General features: G+C 42.0%; 1 protein-coding gene across 1 annotated transcript; it reads left to right on the top strand.

Moving 5' to 3' along the window:
* Nucleotides 1–1,194: 1,194 nt before the first annotated feature.
* On the top strand, nucleotides 1,195–16,318 carry LOC311318787 (multidrug and toxin extrusion protein 1-like; the record flags this gene model as incomplete). Its single annotated transcript, XM_084450217.1, has 16 exons — nucleotides 1,195–1,281; nucleotides 1,868–1,936; nucleotides 2,102–2,250; nucleotides 7,631–7,673; nucleotides 7,809–7,853; nucleotides 8,533–8,630; nucleotides 9,165–9,262; nucleotides 11,282–11,395; nucleotides 12,141–12,208; nucleotides 12,379–12,487; nucleotides 13,509–13,584; nucleotides 15,267–15,336; nucleotides 15,422–15,554; nucleotides 15,639–15,733; nucleotides 15,880–15,931; nucleotides 16,056–16,318. 16 exons carry the CDS (start codon nucleotides 1,195–1,197, stop codon nucleotides 16,316–16,318), a joined length of 1,569 nt encoding a protein of 522 aa, XP_084306343.1.
* Between the last annotated feature and the right edge of the window lie 9,193 nt (nucleotides 16,319–25,511).

Below are 25,511 nucleotides of genomic sequence, written 5' to 3' on the forward strand. Positions count from 1 at the left end.
TGATTGAAATGATAGCCTAATATAGGCTACTGTCCTGTGTCCTACCCGGTGAATAGTGAGGGCGCTCTTGAGCTAACGAGGGTCAATGGAAGTGGCAGGAACGTCTTTCAGAAAATGGCCTTATGAGAGAAACCTATCTGTTCTGAAAATATGTTATTTAGCCTAAATGAGATGAGAATTTCAAACACAGTCGCAGTTAATCAAATGTCCTTGGTATTGAGTAAATAGGCATGTTCAGGTTCTTGAATCATGTTAGAAAACTTAAATAAACATGCATGATTTGCGTGTCTGGATACACGCATGGTAATTAGGGTAGCCTATTGCATTGTTTGGTAGGAATATTGCATAGCCTTATGTTTAGTTCGGGATGATTGGAGGACAGTGCGAAGAAAGAGGTCGGCCAGAATCCCGTTCGACCAATTGCACGTTTGTAAATCACACTACCACCTATTACTGTGCTTGAAGATAATTTCCCCCATTGCCAGACAGTCATGCGATCTCGACACGAGCTGGGGCACAGGTCATGTAGTGGTTCAACGAACATTTTTCGGCAGGCAGTCATTTTTCAACACCGCCGGGACGAGCAGAATTTCCCAAGTGAAAATGAATGATCTGGCCAAAAGGAGAAAACTTCGATCACGGGGGATAGCCTACTCCGGACTATAGGCTACGTTTTTACCTTTTAGGCTATAGGCCTAACAAATTATGCGGACACCTGTCCGCCACTGAAGTTGCAGGCTGTTGCCATACGAACACCTGAATTATCTGATAGATTAAAAGTAGTCGGCAAGGTTACGGTGTTAACTTGTGCTAGTGCTTCTTCACCCAAAACTGTTTTCTTTAGTCTCTCACATAATGGAAAATTCATCAACGAACGGTATCAATGGAATGACCGGACATTCCAGAACGGACTCTGGCGCGCCTGTTCTCCACCGTACCGTAATTTCATCTAGGCGTAGGCCTACATGCTGCAGCTGTCAAAAATACACAAACTGGATACCGCAGGATTACAAAAACGAGATAGTCCAAATTCTAAAACTAGCGGGACCAGTGGTAGGCATCATGTACAGCCTAACCTACACTTGGTTCAATTTGCATGGTTGATAGCCTATAGGCCTAGCCTATGGATGTGTTTTGACGTGTATGTAGGCCTATGAGGATTTTCATTTTCTATTCCAGTTCATTTCACATTTGATGATCTTCCTGATCGGTGTTGTCAGCGCGGTGTTCTGTGGTCATCAGGGTAAAACGGAGCTGGACGGAGTTGGATTAGCCATATCGGTGGGTCAACTAATGTAACTTTGTAGGGGTAGGGTAGGCCTACCTGTGTCTGATCTGATTGGAGTGAGGGATGCTTCAGTAGGTGTGTGGAGTGATACAGTGAACTCGTTATCAGCGAGCGCACATTCAGTTTCACTCAGGATCAGTTAATTACATTTTGTATGTTTTTTTCTCTGCTCTTTCTAGTAGAGCAGTTGGTAGTCTTTGTCTGTACCCGTTTCTGTCCCGTTTATACCTGTACTTGTGTACATGTTTTTATAGATGTACTTGCTGCCTCTTGGCCAGGTCACCCTTGTAAAAGAGAAATTGTCTAAATGGGCTTTTATCTGGTATATATATATATATAAATATATATATTTTATATGGGTATATATATATAAACCTTTTATCTAACCAGATAAAAGCCCATTTAGACAATTTCTCTTTTACAAGGGTATATATATATATATATACTGACTGATATACAGTATACTGTATGGAGGATCAATCAGGATGGTCTCATGAGGCTATGAACTCGTAGCCTATCACCACAAGTTAACCAAATAATTCTAGATCATGTTCCTAAACCCTGTCTTAATCTTTCCAGATGATCACTGTCACAGGCATTTCCATTGGCTGTGGCTTGGCATCAGCCTGTGACACACTTATATCTCAGGTCAGTCTGTGTCTGACTGTACAAGTCCGGTTGGGAGGGGGGAGGGGCTAGCTAGTGGTGTCCCCTCAGTGTTCTCTTGCTATATAACCTGCGATTCTGGTCTGTAATTTTTCAGCAAACCTTTCAAGCTAAACTAGGGATTCTGATCTGTGTTTTCTGCTATAGACCTATGGGAGTGGTAACCTGAAGCGTGTGGGCGTGATCCTCCAAAGGGGGGTTCTGATCCTGCTGCTGGCCTGCTTCCCCTGCTGGGCTGTGCTCATCAACACTGAGCCTATCCTGCTGGCTGTCAAACAGAGCCCGCAGGTGGCCAGGTAATACACACACACACACACACACACACCAAACAACGACAAACATCTTTATTCGTCATGCAGTGAGACACACATCACACCGTGTAGGCGACAATGCCGAAACACACACAGGAATGGCTAAGCATCCACCAATGGAATTCTTCTCCTGCTCTTAACCCATCCCATCATCCTTCCCCCAAGTGCAGCTGGGAGTGGACAGCACTGTAGGCAGCATGCATGAGCTGCACCCGGAGACCAATTCAAGTGCTCCTGTCTGTCTTTGTCAGGGACAGACAGCGTTAATGATCTGTTCTACTGCATGTTTTTCATATTGGATTCGTTATGGGTGAAACATGCGAACATGGGGAGAACATGCAACAAACAAAACAAATATCTTTATTTGTCACGCAGTGAGAGACGGCACATCACATGGTGTAGGCGGCAACGCCAAAACACACACATGAATGGCTGGACCATCCACCAATGAAACTTCTCTATTGCTCTTAACCCATCCCGACGTCCTTCCCCCAAGGGCAGCCGGGAGCAGACAGTAGGCAGCTTGCATGGAACCCACCTGGGGGCCCACCAAGTGCTCCTGCCCGTCTTCACCAGGGACGGACAACGTTAGCGATTTGTTCTTCTGCATGATTTCCATATTGGGTTCTTTATGGGGGAAACCCTTGCGAACACGGGGAGAACACGCAAACTCCACAGAGAAAGGCCTGAAGACCTTGCTGTGAGGTGACAGTACTAGGTACTGCGCCACTGTGCTGCACGCAAGCAATTTGGGGGTTCATTGTCTTGCTCAAGGACACTTCCGCACACTTAGTCCATGGGCCAGACCAGATATCGAAAAACATGTGTGTGTTTTGTTTTACCACTCAAGGTGGCAAAACATACTTATGATTTTTGAAAAGATACATGTCTATAGATTTTATTTTGGTATGATAACCATTCTTGAGTGGTAGCTGTATCATAGTTATCAGCTCATGAAATTATCCACCACCTTAAGAAAATGACATTTTAGATGCTGGTGCATATCCTGGTTTAGTTTCATGTACAGAACATTTGTCAATATCTCACAATATTGTCCTTGGTATCATTCTAAAGGGGACCTTCTAAGCTTTCATTCAAGCCAAGTGGTTAATCTTTCTGACAGAGGTCACTGGAGCTCTTTAAACTGTCAACAACACACATTTTTACACAATTTTCGCCTAAACTGTATACTATCTTTTAGCCCTGTGTCATCTAGGAACAACAAGGACACAATATACAAAAACTGGGATACTCACAGGACCATAAGGATTCAGGAAATGCATAATTTGCCTATACTATTTCATTGTCAGGGGAGATTGTAAGCCTTAAATTAGAAGAGCGTTATTAGGCTCCTATGAAACTATAACTACAAAGCCAGTAGGCTAAGGTCACAAACTGGGCTTTATCATGCAAATACAGGTTAATAAGGACACACAGTGAGGTAAGGAACCAATTGAGTTTTATAAACATCATTATAAACATATTATAAACAAAATTAACATTGAAAGTGAGTGATGCATTTAATCCCACAGTATACTGTATCGTTATTAATGGGAATATGTCAAGATCTGATTATAGTTAGGCTATCAAGTTCTGTGTGTACTTACCTGGTTACCATTCTTAACTTAGTGTTAAGAATGGTAACCAAGTCCAGAATCACCACATAATGTCACTCAAACTGCTCGTCTCTCTCGTCATCTGACTCCTCAAGTTTGAAGTCGGGTTCTGGATCATCCTGCAATTTTTGGTTACTGCACATGTCTGTGCATGCTAGTCCATTTGACAAGCATGTGCAGTTTGGCATTTTGCATATGTGCACGCCCTTGCATGTTAGCAGTTGCAAGACTTCTGTACATCTGGTGCAGGTGGGGAGCGCATCCAGTAAATGGCCAGCTTGCCCTCATAATCTTTCCATCCATGCTCTGTAGGACTTGGCACCACAGGGTTAGCTTGCAGACTACTCTTCCACATTGCTGCCTGATAGTTGGCTCGTTCAACATGCAGGAAGAGTGTGCATTAGGGATGAGACGGTATACCGTAAAACCGTGAACCGCGGTATAAAATGTCCACGGTATTAGAACCGTGACATTCCCTGTGTTTACGGTATTACGTTTACGGTATTACACAATAATGCGCTGCTGAAACTTCACATTTCAAGTTGCTTGCAACAGTTAATTTTGTAATTTAATATAAGCTTGTGTTACAGGCCCCAGGGGTGGGGCCAATGTATCCAGATAAAATGCCTGTAATGACAGGAAATAATGAGTCGGGACGACAAAGTGCCTTACAAAGGAATGAGCGGGAGAGGATGTCAACGAAAGTATAACGTGAGTTGCGTGCTGACAGGAAACGCACCTAGTCTCACAGCGCCACACCTGGGCACAACCAGCACCAATGAATCCAAATAATCTTGGCTGACTAGCAATTGTTAATCAAAAGAGAAGAAAACGTATATATAAACGTATACAACAGGGCAGTGCGACTACACAAGCTCCTGTATGAGGCTCTCATGCGACTGACATGGAATGGTTTCCTCTCTTGGCAACTCACATGAACAACATGGTTCACCTGGATTAAACACTGAATGCAATTGACAGCCTTGGTGAAAATGCATCACAAGCCACTTTGAAGGAGGTCCTCGAGAACAGCTCTTGTACACGCATCATGGAACTGTTTGGAGTCTACCGAGTTCCTCAGAGGTGGAAATGGCAGCCTCTCAAGCTTCTGGATGTCCTATTTGGACATGGTCGAAATTTTGTTGGGGCTCATCCGAGCATCCAGAGAGGGAGACTGGATGCTACACTTGGCAAGCATTTGAGCAATGATCCCATGGTGCTTTGCATATGACAGGATGAACTACGCACGCTAACTCCCCTACAACTACGCCCAGATGTCTCAGCTGTCCATCACACACCCAGAGGTGCACACAGAATTCATGAAAGGAGGCTTCTCTGTTCAACTGGGCTCCACCAATCCATTTGGCCGGATCCCTGTTGATCAAGCTATAGAAGAGACAGTGAACAAAGACACCCAGACAGCTGGAGGGACAAAGGGATTCAGCTTGAAGTTAGGAGCCGTGGCCAAATATTCCCTAACTGCTGATATTCCCTAACTGTTCAAGGCAGACGTAACAACACTGAGACTGTTCTACCTGACGTTCATTCAGAGCGTGGTGACCTTCGCCATCCAGTGCTGGGGTGGAAGTCTGTCCATCCAGAACAGAAACATGCTGGACAAGGTTACTAAGGCGGGGAGGAAAACCACTGGCTCAGATATTCAGTGTATCTCTCAGCTCTCTGATCAGTATACCATCAACCTTGCCAGACGAATACTGGACGATCCTTCCCATCCACTCTTCTCAGAGTTCCCCCTACTCCCCTCTGGACGCAGGTTTAGAATGCCCAAAATAAGGACAAAACGAGCCAGCACTTCTTTTGTGCCAAGAAGCGTTAAATTATTGAACAGCTGTTGATGCCTGTTGCAGTGATGATGATGTTGATGCGATGATGTTGGTGAGGATGGTGATGACGATGATGGTGGTTGGTGACATTGTGGTGTTGGTTATGGGCGTACATTTTAATGTTTTATGTATGCTTGACGTGTGCTAAACAAATTCCCCTCTGGGGCAATAAAGGTTTCAATTCATGTACCTCAGACAGCTGAGAGACCTGACAGGTCAAGGCACGTCCAAACTGTCCCATCCAGATCTACAGGGTCCAAGGATCAAGAAAGATGAGATCTCATTGACCTTATGGAGAACAAATGTTTCAACCCTATGTCCCCTGATGAAAACTATCTGGTTAGCCTGTCCACTGGCTCCATGGCTCCACCTGATGTGACCAGGGATCTCCTGAGAGCCTATGAGATAGGCGAAGAGGCCTACCAGGCATTCAAGCAAACAAGGTTAGATGAATCTTCAAAATTCCATGACAAGATGACCAAGCAAAGTCTGAAGACATTCTCCAGCGTCAGCACAAAAAAAGCTCAAGGAAAGAAAGGACAGGATGTGGTGCTGAAGGCAGACAGAAACCTGTTCAGCCACATCCTGTTGGCTGGAAGCAGGAAGGTAAATATGCCATGGGCACTCGCAAATGCTGATGGGTCCCTACGAAAAACAAACAAGGCTGCACTTGCCAGAGAGCTGGAAAAGAATGTGTCTCCTGCAGAACAGATCCAACCCCATCCACTTCCATCATTGATGGGATGAGCCTGGTCCAGAAAATGAATGGCAACAACAAAACCTTTGGACAAGTGGCAGAGTATTGTAATTTGCTGCCTCTTGGCCAGGTCGCTTTTGAAAAAGAGATTCTTTATCTCAATGAGCTTACCTTGTTAAATAAAGGTCTAATAAAAAAATAAAAAGAGTCACTCTTCACCCAGATCCTCCACGAGGGGGCACAGAGTCAGAGGATTGATGTTGTGTTTGATGTTTACTGCCAGTCTAAGCCACAGTTTATGCAGTTAGTTCTAACCCTGTGGTTGCAGTTAGCTAACCCTGTGGTGCCAAGTCCTACAGAGCATGGATGGAAAGATGATGAGGGCAAGCTGGCCATTTACTGGATGCGCTCCCCACTTTCACCAGATGTAGTCTTGGAACTGCTAACATGCAAGTGTGTGCGTACATGCAAAATGCCAAACTGCACATGCTTGTCAAATGGACTAGCATGCACAGACATGTGCAAGTTACAGACGTGCAGTAACCAAAAATTGCAGGATGATATTGTGTCACTGTTGTTCCTAGATGACACAGTGCTTAAAAGATAGTATACAGTTTAGGCGAAAATTGTGTAAAAATGTGTGTTGTTGACAGTTTAAAGAGCTCCAGTGACCTCTATGTTGGTTAGAAAGATTCACAACTTGTCTTAAATGAAAGCTTAGAAGGTCCCCTTTAAAATAATACCAAGGACAATATTGTGAGATATTGACAAATGTCTTGTACATGAGCCTAAACCATGATATGCACCAGCGTATAAAATGCAATTTTCCTAAGGGGGTGGATAACTTCATGAGCTGATAACTATGATACAGCCTCCACTCAGTAATGGTTATCATACCAAAATATCATCTATAGACATGTATCTTTTCAAAAATCATAAGTAAGTTTTGCCACCTTGAGTGGTACCGACAAGTGAAATTTTGGGCTCTGGCCCATGGACTAACTCCAGAAGCTGGGATTGAACCAGGGACCTTTGGATCCCCAGCTGACCACTCTACCTCCTGAGTCATACCTACCTATCATAGCTATCTCTGATAATAGAACTAACTGCATAAACTGTATTCAGTGTGTGTGTGTGTGTGCGTGTGTGCGTGCGCGTGTGTGTGTATGTTGCATCTCTGTCCTGTCTGACTTCCTACATGCCCTCAGGCTCTCCCAGCTCTATGTGAAGATATTCATGCCTGCACTCCCAGTGAGTTCCATGTAGATATGGTCTGATGTATCTCATTTATCAAATTCTCATGTAAACAGTATCTCACTGACAAACTGACAGTTGAGTTTTTTTTCCAATCTTCCATCGATTCATTGTCTCATGCCTGTCCTACAGGCTGTATTCATGTTCGAGCTACAGACCAGGTACCTACTGAATCAGGTAGAGTCTTCTTCCATCTCAGTCCAATACAATTAAGCAATATCACACAAGAGGGAGTGCTGTTATACTGAATATTAGCTTTGGCACTTGGCTTGCGGCCTTGTACCTATGACCGAATCACAGGCGTACTGATATTAAGTAGACATGGTATTTGCGGATCCTTAAAAAGTCTTAAATTAAATTAACAAAATAAAAAGCCTTAAGTCTTAAACTGTCTTAAATGCATTACTTAATGGTCTTTTAAAAATTGCTTGGCATACTATTTCATATTACACTCGTTTGTGTTAGAGGTGCTGTTAAAGAATGGGTGATTGGATTATTATTTGTGATTTATTTCATGGATGTAAAGGGGTGTTTCGCATCCTTATCTACAACTTGAATTTCAAAACCGATTCTTCGGAAAGCGAGGTTGTATGTTGTACATTTATTGTGCAACCATTGAAATAATAGAGTCTGTTGACAGTTGCTTTGGTGAAAAATATGTAGATCTTTGTGGTGCAAAGTTTGTTACAGTCTAAGATAAATAATGAACACCTGTGCCGGGGAGTGATGGATCCTAGGCTATAGTTAAAAGTCAGCACTCATGTAATGCCTCGTCCAATCAAATTACATGGTCCGACCCAATTGTATGATGTTGATTATCGACGATTTTGAGACCATGTTGTACTTTGCCTTGCAGGGTATCATCTGGCCACCGGTCATAACTGGAGTTATGGGCAATGTTCTCAACGCTCTCATCAACTACCTCTTCCTGTATCAGCTGGATCTGGGCGTGGTGTGAGTGTGCGCACTATTATCACCGTCTTAAGAGTTAGAGTCCTTTCAGTTTTGTAGATCAGTAGTCATTGGTGAGTGTGAAGTCCCTTCCTTGAGAAGTGGATTCACCCACTTTGTATGCGTATTTAGAAAAAATTTAGTTAATGCACAACACAGTGGGATAAAATGAGCTGTACTTTGAGGGTTATTAGAATCCCCATTAGCTCATACCAAAGCGACAGTTTATCATTTTGGGCTATAAAAAGCTTGTGTGTACACTTCAGAGATGTTGTTGTGACTGATGTCATGTGACTGATGCGTATATTTGTTGACTAAAATGTCTATAGATTTCGTTATACTGTAGTTTTTGTCATCATAAATTTGTTTTTATTTAGTTATCATCTCGTGACGATAACTACTGTACATAGAGGTCAATGACAAATACTTTTCTTCATACTGTATGTTAACACTGGTATCTTCCACAGTACATACTAGAACATTATGCTCAACTAGGGAGTATGACAATATTCTGTCTTTGTGCTCCCATGACCTCAGAGGATCTGCAGCTGCCAATTCCATTTCCCAGTACTCCCTGGCTGTCTTCCTGTATGTGTACATCTGCTGGAGGGGGCTGCACAAAGCCACCTGGGACGGTGAGTTCTTTATGGCTCTGATTATGTTTGACAGAAGCAGAGAGGATCATTCATCATCATTCTGAAGTGGCTGTTAACCATTCCTTCTTCCCCAGGGCTCTTGTGAGGGTTCTCTGGGTTCTAGTAAGTCACTGGGTGTGTAGCATGTTCCGACAGACGTCACCTCCAACACACTTAGAGAGTCTTCTATTTGCAGGTCAGGAGGAGCTGCGCTTGTTATTTGAATGAACTATCACGCACAACCCCACATGAGAGAGCCAGCTACCTGACTCAGCTTGTGACCATGGCTACGAGACCAGACAGGGTTGCTGTGGCGCGACAAATCCTCTAGCTGAGAATAAACTAACCACCCTCAGGGAGCAGTGGCCAATGTGCCACTCGACAGGGAGTAATGTTTGAGGAGGGACGTTCACCTGGGTCACAGTAGAATGCTGTGTGACAGTGCAGATAAATGTCTTAAAGGAGTAGTAAAGGGAAAATGCATGTTTAGCCCTGTTTTAAGGTTACTTATGATCATAAACAATGGTTCAGATCAAAACGTTGACAAAGCTAGCATTTTTGAGAAAATTGATAATTGCTCTATCACTGTTTTGGTCATACAATGGATGTGGATGGGCATCTTGAAAAATCATTAAAAAACATGTTAAACTCTCGATTTTAAAGACAAGAAGCTCACCGAGAGTGTAATTGGTGTCTGTTGGTGTTCTGACATCAAATTTGCCGCAAAGTATGAATCCTGTAGGGTTTTATTGATCATTTTATGAAATCCATTGACTTGTATTGAAGCAACCGTTGTAGATGTGTAGATCAATCCAGATCAATCCAGGGGATTCAGGAAGCGGAACTACTTACGGTAGCTATTGTTATTGTTTATGTTGCTAGGCTACCTAGTTTGCGGAAGTTTACACACGTATATGCTGCGACTAAATAGTTCTATGCTAAATATTTAAAAAAGCCTTTCCAGATTAACTAGAATCTTACTTTATGGCGAAGTATATGTCAGAACGGCAACTAACACCTAGGTGAGTTTCTTGTCTTTGAAATCGAGAGTTTAACATGTTTTTGAATGATTTTTCTAGATGCCCATCCACATCCATTGTATGACCAAAATGGTGGTAGAGCAATTATCAACTTTCTCGAAAATGCTAGCTTTGTCAACGTTTTCATTTGAACCATTGTATATGATCATAAGTAACCTTAAAACAGGGCTAAACATGCATTTTCCCTTTACTACTCCTTTAACACATAAAGCATCTTATAAGGACCGTATTACCTGTTAACTCATGCTACTGTAAATAAAATAACGTTAATATAAAGTGATATCTAGTAGGGTATAGTATAATGCAGTACAGTATAGTACAGTGTTACAGTACAGTTTAGTACAATATATTACAGTATATAGTAATGTACATTATAGTATGATATAATATAGGACTATGTTCCCTGGTCAATTCCAATATATCTGCTGTAGATTTCCAGTAGCTACTTGACCAGGTTGTGCACCCAGGTATAATCCTAGAAGGTCCTAGATATCATTTCTGGATCCAAACCTTTTATAACATTCCATGTCTGTATAACCCCCTTTGCCTTCTGGATGGAAGCAAAGTTTCACTAAGAGACCTTTAATTAAATAGGAAGAGGGTCACTGGAGGACTTAAGAGTGCTCTGAAAAAAAAGATAAAAATACTTTTATGATGATTCAGGAAGGTATAGGACCAATAAAAACAATGAAACATTAGGCTACTATTGAAATGTATTCTTCTTGGTTGGGCCCTTTTTTGTATTAGATTGACTGGACTACTACCTTGTTTTGGTTGTTGAAGAGTCAAATTGAACTGACTGATATGATATTGAACGCAATGTACTGATAATCTTATCAGTACATTGTGTTCAATATCATATCAGTTGGCCTGAGTGAGAGAGCAGAGCAAACACTCCTGTGTCCTTGTTACCCTATCACATTACACATGCAGTACTACTTTGTACTAGACTCTTGGCACTTGGCCTTCTGTCCCCTAGGCTGGTCACGTGACTGTCTACAAGAGTGGGGACCTTTCATCTGGCTGGCCATCCCCAGTATGCTCATGCTCTGTCTGGAGAGGTGGAGCTATGAGATCGGAGGATTCCTGGCAGGTCAGCCCACATCACTCTGTTTAGATATCTATGATTATTTAGCATAGTGTCTTCTGTGGCGTAGTGGGAGAGCACAGGACTTCAAATACTAGAATTGTTAGTTCGAATCCTAACTTGGGACAATTTTTGTGGGGTGGCACGTAGCTCAGGAGTGAGAGCTGCCGGTTGGGGATCGCAAGGTCCCTGGTTTGATCCCAGCTTCCGAAGTGTGCCAAAGTTTGAATCGCTCACATGCAGCACGGTGGCACAGTACCTAGTACTGTCGCCTCACAGCAAGAGGGTCTCCAGGCCTTTTTGTGCATTTTTTGTTCTCCCCATGTTTGCAAGGGTTTCCCGCATGAAGAATCCAATATGAGAAACATGCAGAAGAACAGATCACTAACGTTGTCCGTCCCAGGCGAAGATGGACAGGAGCACTCGGTTGGTCCCCAGGCACGCCCCATGCAAGCTGCCTACTGTCTGCTCCCAGCTGCCCTTGGGGAAAGGACGATGGGATGGGTTAAGAGCAGGAGAAAAATGTCATTGGTGGACGCTCCAGCCATTTGTGTGTGTGTGTGTGTGTGTTTCGGCATTGCCACCTACAGTACACTGTGTGATGTGCGTATCTCACAAATAAATGTTTGTTTGTTTGTTTATTTTCTCTTTGACCCATCACATACAGTAAACCCATGACATCCATTTAACGGATCACCTTATACTTGGAAATAAAATAATGCAAATATGTGTTTATTCTTTTGTTCCCCAGGTCTGATTAGTGAGGAGGAGCTGGGTGCTCAGTCAGTTGTGTATCAACTGACCACCATCGCAAACATGGTGAGTGCCTCATGGGGGATGCTTGACTTAGAACTCTTTGACACAAGGGAGGGCTAGATCAGCTCTTATGGTAAATTGCTCTTCTTCCTTATGGGCTACCCAGATAGATTTCCTCTTGCTTTGATTACTTTGAAGAATGTCTGATGTGGATGTGTTCTCTCCTCTCTCAGGGCCCCCTGGGCTTCTCTGTGGCTGCCAGTGTGAGGGTGGGCAACGCGCTTGGGGCTGGGGACACAGAGCAGGCCAAACTGTCTGGGAAGGTCTCCCTCATCTGCGCATGTACGAGCCACCAACATTAGGCTGCTCTTAGTCACTGTGTAGCTCATCCCGCTAATCGATCCTTGAATACCACCCGTAGCATAGCTCAGTGAATTTGGCTAACCTAGACATTACAAGCCCTACTGTGAACCCATGGTACAGCCAAGCTGGTTCTTTAATACCAGACCATAAGTGTTCCAGCTTGAGTTCTATTGAACCTTTCTTAACGTTTTTATATGTATCTGTATGTGAAAATGGTTTGTTTATTACTCTGACTGCCCTGCTAACAAACAATAGCTGTGTTCGGAATCGCTCCCTATTCACTATATAATGCACTATATAGGGCGTCAGCCATTTTGTTTGTAGTGTCCGAATTCTCCACGGAATTTTCGTTCCCTATATAGTCCACTATTTATTACCCACAAGTCACCTTGATTTCCAGGGTACAGTGCATGTACCCTACATTTTCTCCGGTATACCACAATGCAATGCAGTTGAGTTGTCTCGCGAAGAGGGCTGTGAACGGAGGATGGCGGCGGCAACTTTCGTGTATAAACTGAAGGAAGCTAGCTTCGGAGCTAAATCGTAAACATGTAATGTTTGTAAACATGTTACTTGATCGTGCGCTTCATAGCTAGCTAGGTAGCGCGGCTATAGCCAACGTTACATCTTGCAATTAACAGACAGGACCAAAGTAGAAAAAACACATATGCACATGATTAGAATTTAAATTTCAACACTTTATTTGGGATTTTACATTCAAAATGAAAACCCAAAAGCAAATCCGATACTACCTGAGTGAGTACATCTCAACCTGTAGCGTGAATGCTCCCTGTTAGACTTGTTTGTTTACACGAGGGCGCATCCGCCTGCATCACACGAATGACCGACGCATTTTTGTGACGTTCGGTGTAGTGTCCGAATACTCCTTAAACCATTCCCTAGGTAGTTCACTACATAGTGAACCCTATATAGGGAATAGGGAGTGAGGGAACGAGGGAGCGATTCCGAACACAGCTAATATTTCCTCTACCCAATTCAGTTATAGTTTCCTGCTTCATCGGCACAATCATTGGAGTCTCTAAAGATGTGATTGGATACATCTTCACTACAGAACAGTGAGTAGAGCTTCGGTCTGTCTGTCTGGTCTGACTGAATAACCACCACCATTAACTACATGCTTCCAGACTTTGTTGTCATGCTTACCTAACAGCCAGTAACCTACTGTATCATGCAGTAACCAGCCATGCCATCCGTCATTCTCTGACTCATTGCACACTGGACTATGAGCCCTCTACAGAGACCCCAGGCTCCTCCTGGCATCTGCCACACACACTCACTCACTCATTCACTCACACAGATTTTAGTTGATATTGGATGATATTAAGGGGCGAAATATATAGATAGGGGGATTAAAAAATAAGTTCAGCCAGCTGTGATGCACAGAAACAAACAGAACTGATATTTTCTGCAAAAAAAAAGTGGTCTGTTTTCATTGATCCATTCTGTGTCCTGAAATATGGAGAAAAGCTTGAACACTGGGGAAAGATCCGACTATATTCAAGATCTAAGCACTTACTGGTTGTAAGTGCAACACGTAAGGGGCTGACATACCCAGGCTCTCCAGGGATCATGTCTGCGGTTATTGTAGCCAGATGAAGGCACCGTCATGCCAGGCGTGCGCTAGAACGTGTACATGGCTAATTGCAATCATGGGCGCTCCAAAGTACTTAAAGGGCAATGCTTTCATTTGTAATCATTGCCCTTTAACTCCCATACAAAGGGTTGCTTAAAGGAGTAGTAAAGGGAAAATGCATGTTTAGCCCTGTTTTAAGGTTACTTATGATCATATACAATGGTTCAGATCAAAATGTTGACAAAGCTAGTATTTTCGAGAAAGTTGATAATTGCTCTATCACTGTTTTGGTCATACAATGGATGTGGATGGGCATCTTGAAAAATCATTCAAAAACATGTTAAACTCTCGATTTCAAAGATATATATTCATAATCCACCAATGGCATAACTCGTCCGTGGACCTCAACTATTTCCTGTTTGATCTGTTACCGGAAAAAAATGAGATCTGAATGAACTGCTCAGTGCTCAACAAGCTACAACTAGCCAACCTGCTCACAATGGCGAAAAGAGCTATAAAAACAATTGACCACTTCTTCATTAAAAAAAAAAAACTGGCAATGCTAATGAAGAAGCTACCACTCGAAATGACGCCGCAGCAGGTGCAATCGAATGCAGAAGTGCTCTAGAGGCTATCGAAGCTAGCACTAGCAATAGCAACATCACCATCGGCGAGGAAGCTAGCACCAGCAGGCAGTTGCAGTTTGATGTTGTGATGTTGGGTATGTGCTCGTCATAACGTCATATTGACATGCTCGTGGTGTCTAGATGAAGTTTGATGCGTTGTGCATATTGAATTGAAACATACGGATTTCTTATTAGCATACTGTTCACAACTGGCATTCTTTGTAAATAGATGGGACGGGACGGCAGAACTGTTTTTTTTTTCTCACGTCAAAATGTTGCCCCCCCTATTCTCAGACGGTAAAATCGCCTATGACACACACACACACACACACACAAACAAAGAAACACTTCATGACTACCCACTTCTGGGAACACTGGCTCTCTTTTTTCACCTCGCCTATAAAACTCCTCAGTTCTGCATGGTCCTCCTTCCAGTATGGAAGCATTACATCTAAAGCAACATGGCTGTGAGTCCAGAGGACTCTGAGGAGGATTCTATGACAGGATTCTATGAATTTCTCTCTCCATCTTTTTTCAGCTACATAGTTCAGAGGGTTGCTGATGTCATGATCATGTATGCCTTCTTTCATCTGACTGATGCAATAATGGTGAGCAACTACTAATGATGTTGGGCACAGCAAATGTGTGTTTGTTTGTTGCTTGTTGCGGGAGCTAAACTGTATGTGTCCCCAGGTAGTAACTGGCGGCATTGTGAGAGGAGCAGGGAAGCAGATGATTGGTGCCGTGTGTAATTTGGTGGGTTACTACTTTGTGGGCTTCCCCATTGGAGTGCCCTTGATGTTTGCTGCCAAAATGGGCATCGTAGGTGAGCATTCAGTAGCACTTTGTCGTCTCGGGAAGTAATTTCTGAAGGAGAAGTTTATTGACTGTGTCCCTCTGCCTGTTGTAGGCTTGTGGACGGGCCTGTTCCTCTGTGCTGTCCTCCAGATGGTGTTCTTCATAATTTTCCTATGGAAACTCGACTGGAAGAAGGCTACTAATGAGGTATAGTAGGCAACATTGTATCTGTTTGTTTCCAATAGCATTGCTAAAATGCTAACAAATGCATACTAGGTTAATCTGTTTCCATAATCTGCATGTTGTGTAGTCCAGTCTGTACTAACCGTTTTGTGGTTGGCGTGTGGGACCAGGCCCTGGTGAGGGCTGGAATCCAGGTCCCTGGAGAGGACAACACGATCGGAGGTAACTCCTCAGTTCCAGTTCCATACAACTTCCACAGTTCCGCTTAAGTTCTGGCGACACTACTGCGGCTGTTTTTGTACGAGTTACCTCTCTTTCTCTCCACAACCCCTCCTCCCCACTCTAGGCTCCACCCAGAGCCTGCCTCCAGTCTCCAGCGAACAGACCTCAGAGGGGATCACAGACATGGAAGGCTTGGTGGAAGAGACAGCCGTCACTACGGTGGGGGTGGTTCTCTCAGTCAGACAGCTGGTTCTTCGGCGTGGCTTGGCTGTGTTGATCATGTTCCTCATCCTTGCTGCCGGTATCGTCATCTGCGAGGTGCTCACTAGACGGCTGAGCCCCCCCCCCATTCCCACCCTAGGACCCCTCAGGACCGGCTTCTACTGAACGGGATGTACAGTACTGTATAACACAGACTGGCTGTGCTCCACAGGCTCCTGAGCACGAGGGTGCACATCCTCATCATCCCCAACATCACCAAAGAACGGTCTCATATGACTACCAAAATTAAATTAATAAAACCTGATTGGAAGCATACTTTGTGGCGATTTTTTTGTCAGAACATCAACAGACACCATTGACTACTCGATGAGTTTACTGTCTTTGAAAACAAGAGTTAATGGGTTTTTTGGAGGGATTTTGTCTATGCACCTATGGATCCATCGACGGGCTATATCTCGAGAGTGCACCGCTTGACGAAACTTTTATATCGGCCGCTGTATATGATCGTAAATAACCATATAACATGGCTTCATAATGCTAAATTCTGAAAATGTCCTTTAATTTAACAAAAGTAGCTTGATTTCACGTAACAGCAGTTAATGTCAGCATTAGCTATGCTTACTGACTAAAAGCGAGGCTAGTTAGCTACAGTAACATTAGCCATCTATTGTTAGCTAGCTGTCATTAGCAAGATACTGTAGCTAGATAACTAACACTATATAAGGACAGTCACCCGGAATGAAATAAGATGTCTTCTGTATTGTCAAAAGAAAGGCTTCTATGCTTGGAGCTGTTATGTATTTAGAAGTTTTAAGCAGTGTTCGCATGCATTTAGATATGTTAATAGTCTTCACATGCATCAGAAATAAAGAAAGTATATGCACTCTGTGTATCTTAGTGATAGGTGATTCAATACAGACATACAGACATACAGGCATTGTGTGTGTAAATCAGAAGCTTGGCCTTGGTTCTCACAGAGTAGTCGCAGAGCAGACTAAGGATACCAGACTGGGATGCTAAGATAGTGTGTAAGATTGACCATAGGGACTAGGAAGTGAGGGACCATATGACAGGCATATAAATCAGGATTTGATAAGTGAACATGCAGTAGAATATTAAAACTATTGATAGAATAGAGTTCTTGAAGAGTGGATAAGACTAAAGATACTGGGATGAATAGAGTCCTTGGAAGAAGTGGACAAGGGACAGTGGCCCACAGAAAGTGGGACCGATAAGGTGTAAATTAAATTTAGATAAGCACCAGACAGCTGAATCAACAGTTACAATTGGAAAAACCTAAAAATATTGGACAGAAGAGTGGGCACTGACCTAACTTTTAATAAGCTGAAAGCTTAAATCTGAAAGCCGCCTGTGACAACTGATGGAAGCCTGTGATAACTGATAGAAAGAAAGAATTACAAAAAACTGGTGTACAGTATGTACAAAGAGCTTCTGTAGTCTCTTGTAGGACACTCACTAAGACTGTGTATTTGCTCTTGTGAAAATAAACAGCCTCTGTTGATCGCCTGTGGACTTTGGTGTTTCTTCATTACTGAATTTGATTGTATTGACAAAGTGTTCCAAGTATACTGTAGTTTAAGACTAAATGTTACTACAAACTGGCATCACAGAACAGGATTGTAAAGAGAAAAAACAAAAGAAAAAGGAACTCCCCTGTGGCCAGGACCCCAGTTTCACACAGAATTTGCCAGCCATCTACTGTACTACAAAAGGTAATTGCTTTTTATATTTTTAAAGATTAAAAAATAATAATCTATTTGTCTCTAATTGGTCCCTGCCCACAGGTAGAGACTAGTCTTTTTAAAAGAACCTGGTGCATTTTTCAAGTCCTACTGTAGCAGGAATCAACTTTGCATACATACCTACCCCATATAACCACAGCAAGAATTCATTTTATTGACAAAAAGATCCATTGCAGTCCAGGAATTCACTGTGAATTTCGGGGTGAGGGGGGCGCTTGATGATTGATCCCAAACAAGTCCAGCTTCTCTTGTCAAAAGGACTAAGACAGTGATCTAGGGACAGTTAAAAGTATTACTCTTAAGCAGTATTTTAATTGTCTTCTCAGGTTTGACAGAGCTTGTTTTCTACTATATTAAGTGTAGGCTACACTCGCGGCTCACATTCTCTACGCTACGATCGGCTTGTTGGTGCCTGGAATATTGTGTGCAATATGGCTGAATATTTATCAGATTTTGAGGATATAGAAGATGACTTAGAATATAATGGATGCCGATCGTAGCGTAGAGAATGTGAGCCGCGAGTGTAGCCTACAGACGGAGAATAGTCAGTCTGCGCACTGCTCTGCGCATGCGTGCTGGAGCAAGTGGGGAAGCTTTATTTCGTTTCTAAAGATGTTTCTAAAGATCATATTACAGAGGCATGTGAAAACCACAACAAGCCCTCGTCTATGGGAGCACAACTAGCGATTCATAAAAATAGATTGATGAAAACAACTGTTTCGTGGCGGAAAATAAATTTTTTAGAAGCTGCATTCTTGGTGCCCCGTCCGCCAGTACATGGATATACTTGGCCCGCGCTGGATTTTAAATGTCTTCTACAGGCCTCCGAATTACACCAAAGTTATCTCGGTGAGTCAAATGTCTTATAATATGCCGTAAATAAGGTCCGGGTTGTTGAAACAGATTCTCATTTAATGGCTGGTCAGACATAGAAACCATGACGTATGCCTCTAGTCAGCACTTAATGTTAATAAGTGTAAAAAATTGAATAAGCACATTCTGTGTATTAAAGGACCATACCGGTCTAAATAGGATTTGATATCTTTAAACTATTCACCCAACGTATATCACATTACCGCAATCCATTTTCCGAACTAAAGCTCATGTTAAAAGATGTTTGCATTTCAAAAGTTGAACATGATCACTTTAAAACATTTTTGTGCGAGGCGTAAGCCCGCACCAGGAAGAGTGAAGGCCGGTTTTTCCGTGCCTCCGTCGGGTTGTTGACCTGCAGTTCTCTGTTGCTACCACAAGAGGCAGTGGTCCCAAAACATCTATGACACCTCACGTTTCCCAGATATTCAATGGCTTGGTGGTTAGGGAGTTTGCCTCTCAAACTGGACGTCATAGGTTCAAACCCTGACAGGATAGTATTTATGTCACTGGATGTTATAGAAGCTGTGTAAAAATGTGGTTACCTGGTGGTTCTGTCAGTTATTAAATTGATGCGGTAGAGCCACCGGCCATAAATAAACGAGCGGGGTCATATTTGTTTATTATAGACCTTTTTACAGCTTACGTCAGCACAAGTATGCGCACACATTCTTGAACCAGTAGCAGGGGGAGACAGACAAATTCAGAGCAAGGAGCAGTAAGGAGCAGTATTTTAGTGCAAAGACTAGTATGTTATATACCATCAAGATGTCTGGCTGTTGCGTCTACGGGTGTACAAATCGGCGCTCTAGTGGATTCAAACTTTATTAATTTCAAGAGGAAACGTCCTTTTCAGAGGAACCGGAGTCGCTGGTAAAACATCAAAACAAAAAGACTCCACAGATTTCCCAGGTCAGCAATGAGTTAGCTAGGGTTAGGGTTAGGGTTAGAACATAGAAAAATGGCATGCAGTTAAAAGTGTTCACACTTTTGGTTGGCTCTAAGCCACACCTTTAGATGCCCCTTAAAGGTGGCAAGAGTGGGGCAATCCCTTATGATTAAGGGGAGGCTGTTCCAGATTGTGGACCCCTTAAAAGATAGAACATTTTGACTGAAAGAGGTTTTTCTAAAGGTAATCACACAGTCCCCGGGTTAGGGTTAGAACATAGAAAAATGGCATGCAGTTAAAAGTGTTCACACTTTTGGTTGGCTCTAAGCCACACCTTTAGATGCCCCTTAAAGGTGGCAAGAGTGGGGCAATCCCTTATGATTAAGGGGAGGCTGTTCCAGATTGTGGACCCCTTATAAGATAGAACATTTTGACTGAAAGAGGTTTTACTAAAGGTAATCACACAGTCCCCATTTGCAACGGCTCTTGTGAGCCGAGTTAGGTTGATGGTGGATCTGTATTTGATAAACTCATTCAAAAGGGGTGGTGCTAGACCATGAAGCACTTTGTAGATCAAGCACAGAGGAGAAATAACTGAAGTTTTCAAAGCTTAGCATGTTGTATTTTGCTAAAATGTTGCAGTGGTGATAAGTAAAAGGTTTTCTGTCCAGAAATTGTTAATGCTTTTTTGTATAGGCGTTCAACTGGTTTCAATGTTGTTGCACCTGACATAGACCAACTGGTTATACAGTAGCTCAGATGTGATAGGATCATAAAGAGTAGAAACATCAGAGCAGCTGCATCAGAAAGAGAACCCTTAATTTGCTTGAACTTATAAAGATGGAATTTTACTTTTTTTGACAACATTTTCACATGGTACTTGAAGGAGAGTTTGGAGTCTATGAACACACCTAGATATAGAGTGTGTGAGCATGGTGGATGAAGGTTGCTTTGACAAAAATAAACATACCGTTTTTTGGCATTTAAAATAAGACAGGACCTGGTGAGCCAGGTTTGAATGTGTGTGAGAGCTGTAGAGAGCAGACGTGCTGCCTCTTCTGGGTTCTTAGCCTTAGTGAAGATTACAGTGTCATCAGCGTAGAGCTGGACATCGACATTGAAACAAAAATCCGGTAAGTCATTAATGTGTAATGAAAATAAAATGGGTCCCAGTATTGACCCTTGGGGAACCCCTACTGGACAGCACAGGTACGACGAGCTGACACCGTCCACCACAATGCATTGTTGCCTACATGACAGGTAGGATGCGAACCGTTTGATGGTTTCAGAGTAAAAATTAAACCGAGCCAGTTTGGATAAGAGCACCTTGTGGTTGACGATGTCGAAAGCTCTTTTCAAATCCAAAAAACAGCACCAACACAACTATTTTTATCCAAATGACATTTGAACATTGCCAGTGCAGTCTCAGTAGAATGGTATGGTCGAAACCCAAACTGCATGGGATGTAAAGGAGTTTGGCTGTTACTGAGAAATTCTATCATTTGTTTTGCAACCCATTTTTCAATGAGTTTGCACCCCTGCAACTAGCTATCTAGCAACTTTAGCCAGCTAACGTTAACTAGGACCCTTTCACACCTACGTTGTTTAGTCCGGACTTTCAGACTTTCCAGTTTGATCCGAACCAAATTGACAGGTGAAACCAAATTGACCACGATGCGCGGATCAAAGACTCGGTCTTTGATGCGACCTCAAGAGGTGGTCTCGGCTCGAACCAAAGTTCGCTGCTGCCTAATGTGAAATCAAAGGTTCGCACTTTCGGATCAAACAGACGCGTGATCATCCACAAACCAATCAGTGTCAAGTATAGGGAGACGCACCCCCATGCAAGCGATGACGACATGATATAGGTCTGCCACCAAAAATACTTTGGTCCGCTGGTGTGAAAGCGAAAGTTAACAGGTGAATTTACATTACAACAAAATCATTACATTACAAAATCATTACAAATGATTTGTAGATGTTTTATGAATGTTTAACAAATAATTTGTTTAACATGAAAAACAAAGACGTCTAGTAATTGGTGTCACATGTTATTCTTAAAAGCAATTAAAAATGAGTTACTACACATTAACTAATGTTATTTAATGTTAAACAAATCATTTAAGTACTGTTGATGATGTGTTATAAATCATCTACAGATCATGTTTGAATGTTAAACTAGTGTATTTATAATGATATGATATATGACTCATTTATAAACATGTATAAATTATTTGTTAATGGTTAGTTCATTATAAACTAGTAGTTTATAACGGTATTTGGGGCTGCAATAATGTCTACAAATGATTTGTAGACTTTTAGTAAATGTTTAAAAAATCTTTTAATAAACATGAAAAACTAATAAATAAGGCATTCTTAAAATCATTTACAAATGTTTTACTGCATATTAACTAACATTAATTAATGTTGAACACATAATTTACAAGTAATGTTGATAATGTGTTATAAATCATCTACAGATCATCTGTGAATGTTTAACTAGTATATTTACAAATCATTTATGAATAATTTACACATGTTTATAAATGATCTGTTAATGATTTGTTCATTATTAACAAATGTTTTATAAATGCCTTATATCTGATCATTATTATAAAGTGTTACCTATCTGTGTGTTATCACTTGATTTATAACCCCATGCCAATACACACTTTTCAAAACTATACATCCACTTTGCAAGATGACCACTGAATTCTGCTTCAAACTGATGGTTCTGTCTTATTATTGACCCTTTCTCTTTGAAAGTTGGTGGGAATATAGCTCACACTATGTTTTTCTAAAAGTTTTTACAATTAGCATCTACACATGTTATCTATTACTGGCATAGACAAGTACACAATGACAACTGTACTTAAGATGTGCTTCTGTTTTCATAAGACATGTAACAAAAGTTTCCTCTGTACATAACATAAAGAATGAATACCATGTTTACATACAGAGATTTGAAGGTAATGTATTATGGAATTCAATAAACTAAATATAGTGTAAGTATGAGGCATAGCATAACTTTTGTATCACCATCTATGCTACATCCAATCACTAATACATTTTTGTTTTAAAACTGCATTGAGAGAGAAGTTTGGAAGGCCAAGTCAACCAATTTCAACAAGATCATAAATCAGACTTCATATCAGATCAACCATTAGACAGGAGATAACTGTGACTCCCTGTCCATTCCATCTATCTGATGTGAGTGAAAGGTAGTGTTCATATCTCCATACCAGATCAACTATGGCTCATTTCCCCCTTCTGACACACAAGTGGAGGCATACATAGCTGCGTGCTTGGCTGACATCTTGGAGTGGATGGCAGAAAATTTCCGCTAACTTTCCGGATATTTACCGTGGGAAATTAAGCTCAGGAATTTGGGAAATGTTGACCTTTTTTGTAACCTATAACACATCCAGCAGAAGGCTTAAAACGCTGCTAAATTGACAAACATCATATGTGTATGGTACAATTCAAACAGGATCAATAAATTATTTGTTTATCGCCATTGACGAGAGTACATATTTTTTTCCCGAATTAAGGTTCCATGGTACCACTCTTTCTTCTTTTGCTTAGGCAATATAGGCTATTTGCCCTCAACGCTTGCAATAAAGAGCTTGGCCACTATGCCCATGTAGCTTCAAATCGTCCAGCCCCATTCCTGGGGGCTTGGTTGCATTGCCCAAATCACAGGTTTATGCGATGGGTCTTGTTTTTGCTGTTTGGATATCTGCCACATCAAACGCTCTGATAACATTGTCACTGATGCTTTGTCCCAGGCACCATGCTCCGGAGATGTGATTTTTTGCTGTACCGTTTGTGTCCCTGGCTTTGACTCTCTGTGCTACCCTGTCTTAACTGCTTCTCCAGGTGCTAGGGTTGCTGAGTTTGCAGAGGTGGTGTTTGATTGGATGGCTGGGGGGTGATTTCACAAGACTGGTCAGTATTAAGTCATTATTCTATCATGGGGGGAGGGGGGTTGATGACCCCTGCACTCCACCAGGTGGCCCTGTGTCCTTGTGCTCTGTGTGTTGCAGGTTCCAGGTAGTCAACAGCTTCATGAGTCATACCTGGGCCCGGTCGGGCTCCTGGCCTATAAAGCTTCATGAGTCATACCTGGGCCCGGTGGGGTTCCTGGCCTATAAAGCTTCATGAGTCATACCTGGGCCCGGTCGGGCTCCTGGCCTATAAAGCTTCCCATTTTGCACTGCAGACTCTCTCTTCTCCTCCCCTCGTGGGTGCAGCCGTTATTTGTGGTTATGGTTATCCACACACCCATACATGCTTATGCTACTGACATGCATTTTTTTCCCTGTATTATTATATTCCTTTTTGTAAATAAATTAGGACTGTCAACGTTAATGCTTGCAACTAATCTGGAAATTTGAAAATGTTAAATTATACGACCAAATTTGACCCCAAATTCCTCCTGTGGTCCAAATGGGAGTGTACGTAAAAAAAAATAAAAAAAAATAAACATGATTTCTCTAGCCTGGCTCCAGCCCCTGATTCTGAATTTTAGGCTCCTTACCACTTTGTCATGGATTTCTTTATTCTTACACCACACATGTACAGTAGGCTATTTGTTTCATGCCCCCACCCCCAATACAAGTAAATAGCAGTATTTTAAACTGAAATTATTAATCACAGCCTATTATTGTGATGAACTTGATTAAATTAGGTAATCGATTGACAGCCCTAAAATAAATATTAGTTCCTGCTTGCAAACTTGTCTGGTCTTCCATGTGTGACTGTCACGGTCAAGGTCATTTTTCTGTTTTTTACAGATTATGAAAGTATAAATTGTAAGCTTTCAGGTGATGTGCCATGCATTGAAATCTGCTAATATTTGAAGAAGATATGCTTCTGTGAATGTTGGTACACCTAAAATCACTAAGCAGTGAAAAAGAGCTTCAAAGATTCAGAGCTGTTCACACTTCTCACAGCCAGGTAATGGGTGGGAACAGTAGCTGGTTAACCCTGCCCCAAACCACTCCCCCACTGGACTACCTGTCATTATATGCCAGTAGTGGTTTTGTGATAGTATTTTAGACTTGTCTAGTCCAAAGATTTACCAAGATACGTTCAAAAGGTTGAGTCTGGTTTATTGAATGAAATCAAATACTTGCGCAAGGACTTCCTGAACAACGCAAACAAAGGTGGTTTGTCAGAGAAGTGAAGTCAGTCACTTCTGGCCTGGCTTATATTCAGTCAGAACACAGGTAAGTCTTTCTAGGATTTCATTGGCTGAGTTGTCTATGCGTCATCGTGAGGGGACGGATATCACACAGTGAAAGGAAGGAATGTGGGATGAAACTCGCTTTGAATAGAGACAAAGGTCTGAGTCAGGGCAGGAAGGTGGCCTTTCTGACTTGGACAAAAGAGCGAGGCAGAGCTATGCAGAGTGTTTACAATTACAAAAGGGGGGGAGAGTTGGTGTTTTACATTAGACTGAAACTGGGGTTTTGCAGGGGACTTGGGGGGAGGTGATAAATTACAAAGACAAAGGCTAAGGTGTTTGGATGTAAATTCCTGGACAATCCCTCATTTGTGCCTGAACAGGCACACAAAAATAAAATCCAAACACAGTGTAAACAGTCAGCTATGCTATACATGTGGAAAGGAAATAATAATAACAAAAAAGATGACATGATTATATACTATTTATAGTCTAAGAGTGGACAACCATTCACCAAAAAACAAACTTGATTTAACAAGGCAAAAAAAAGATAAAATGGTTACCAGTGTAAGAGGGGCAAAAAACCTCTTGGTCAATTTAGAGGAAAAACCCAAACTTATTTATCAACTCATGTTTCAATCATTG

This window comes from Borostomias antarcticus (genome assembly GCF_949987555.1).
Source record: "Borostomias antarcticus genome assembly, chromosome: 15".
NCBI lineage: Eukaryota > Metazoa > Chordata > Actinopteri > Stomiiformes > Stomiidae > Borostomias > Borostomias antarcticus.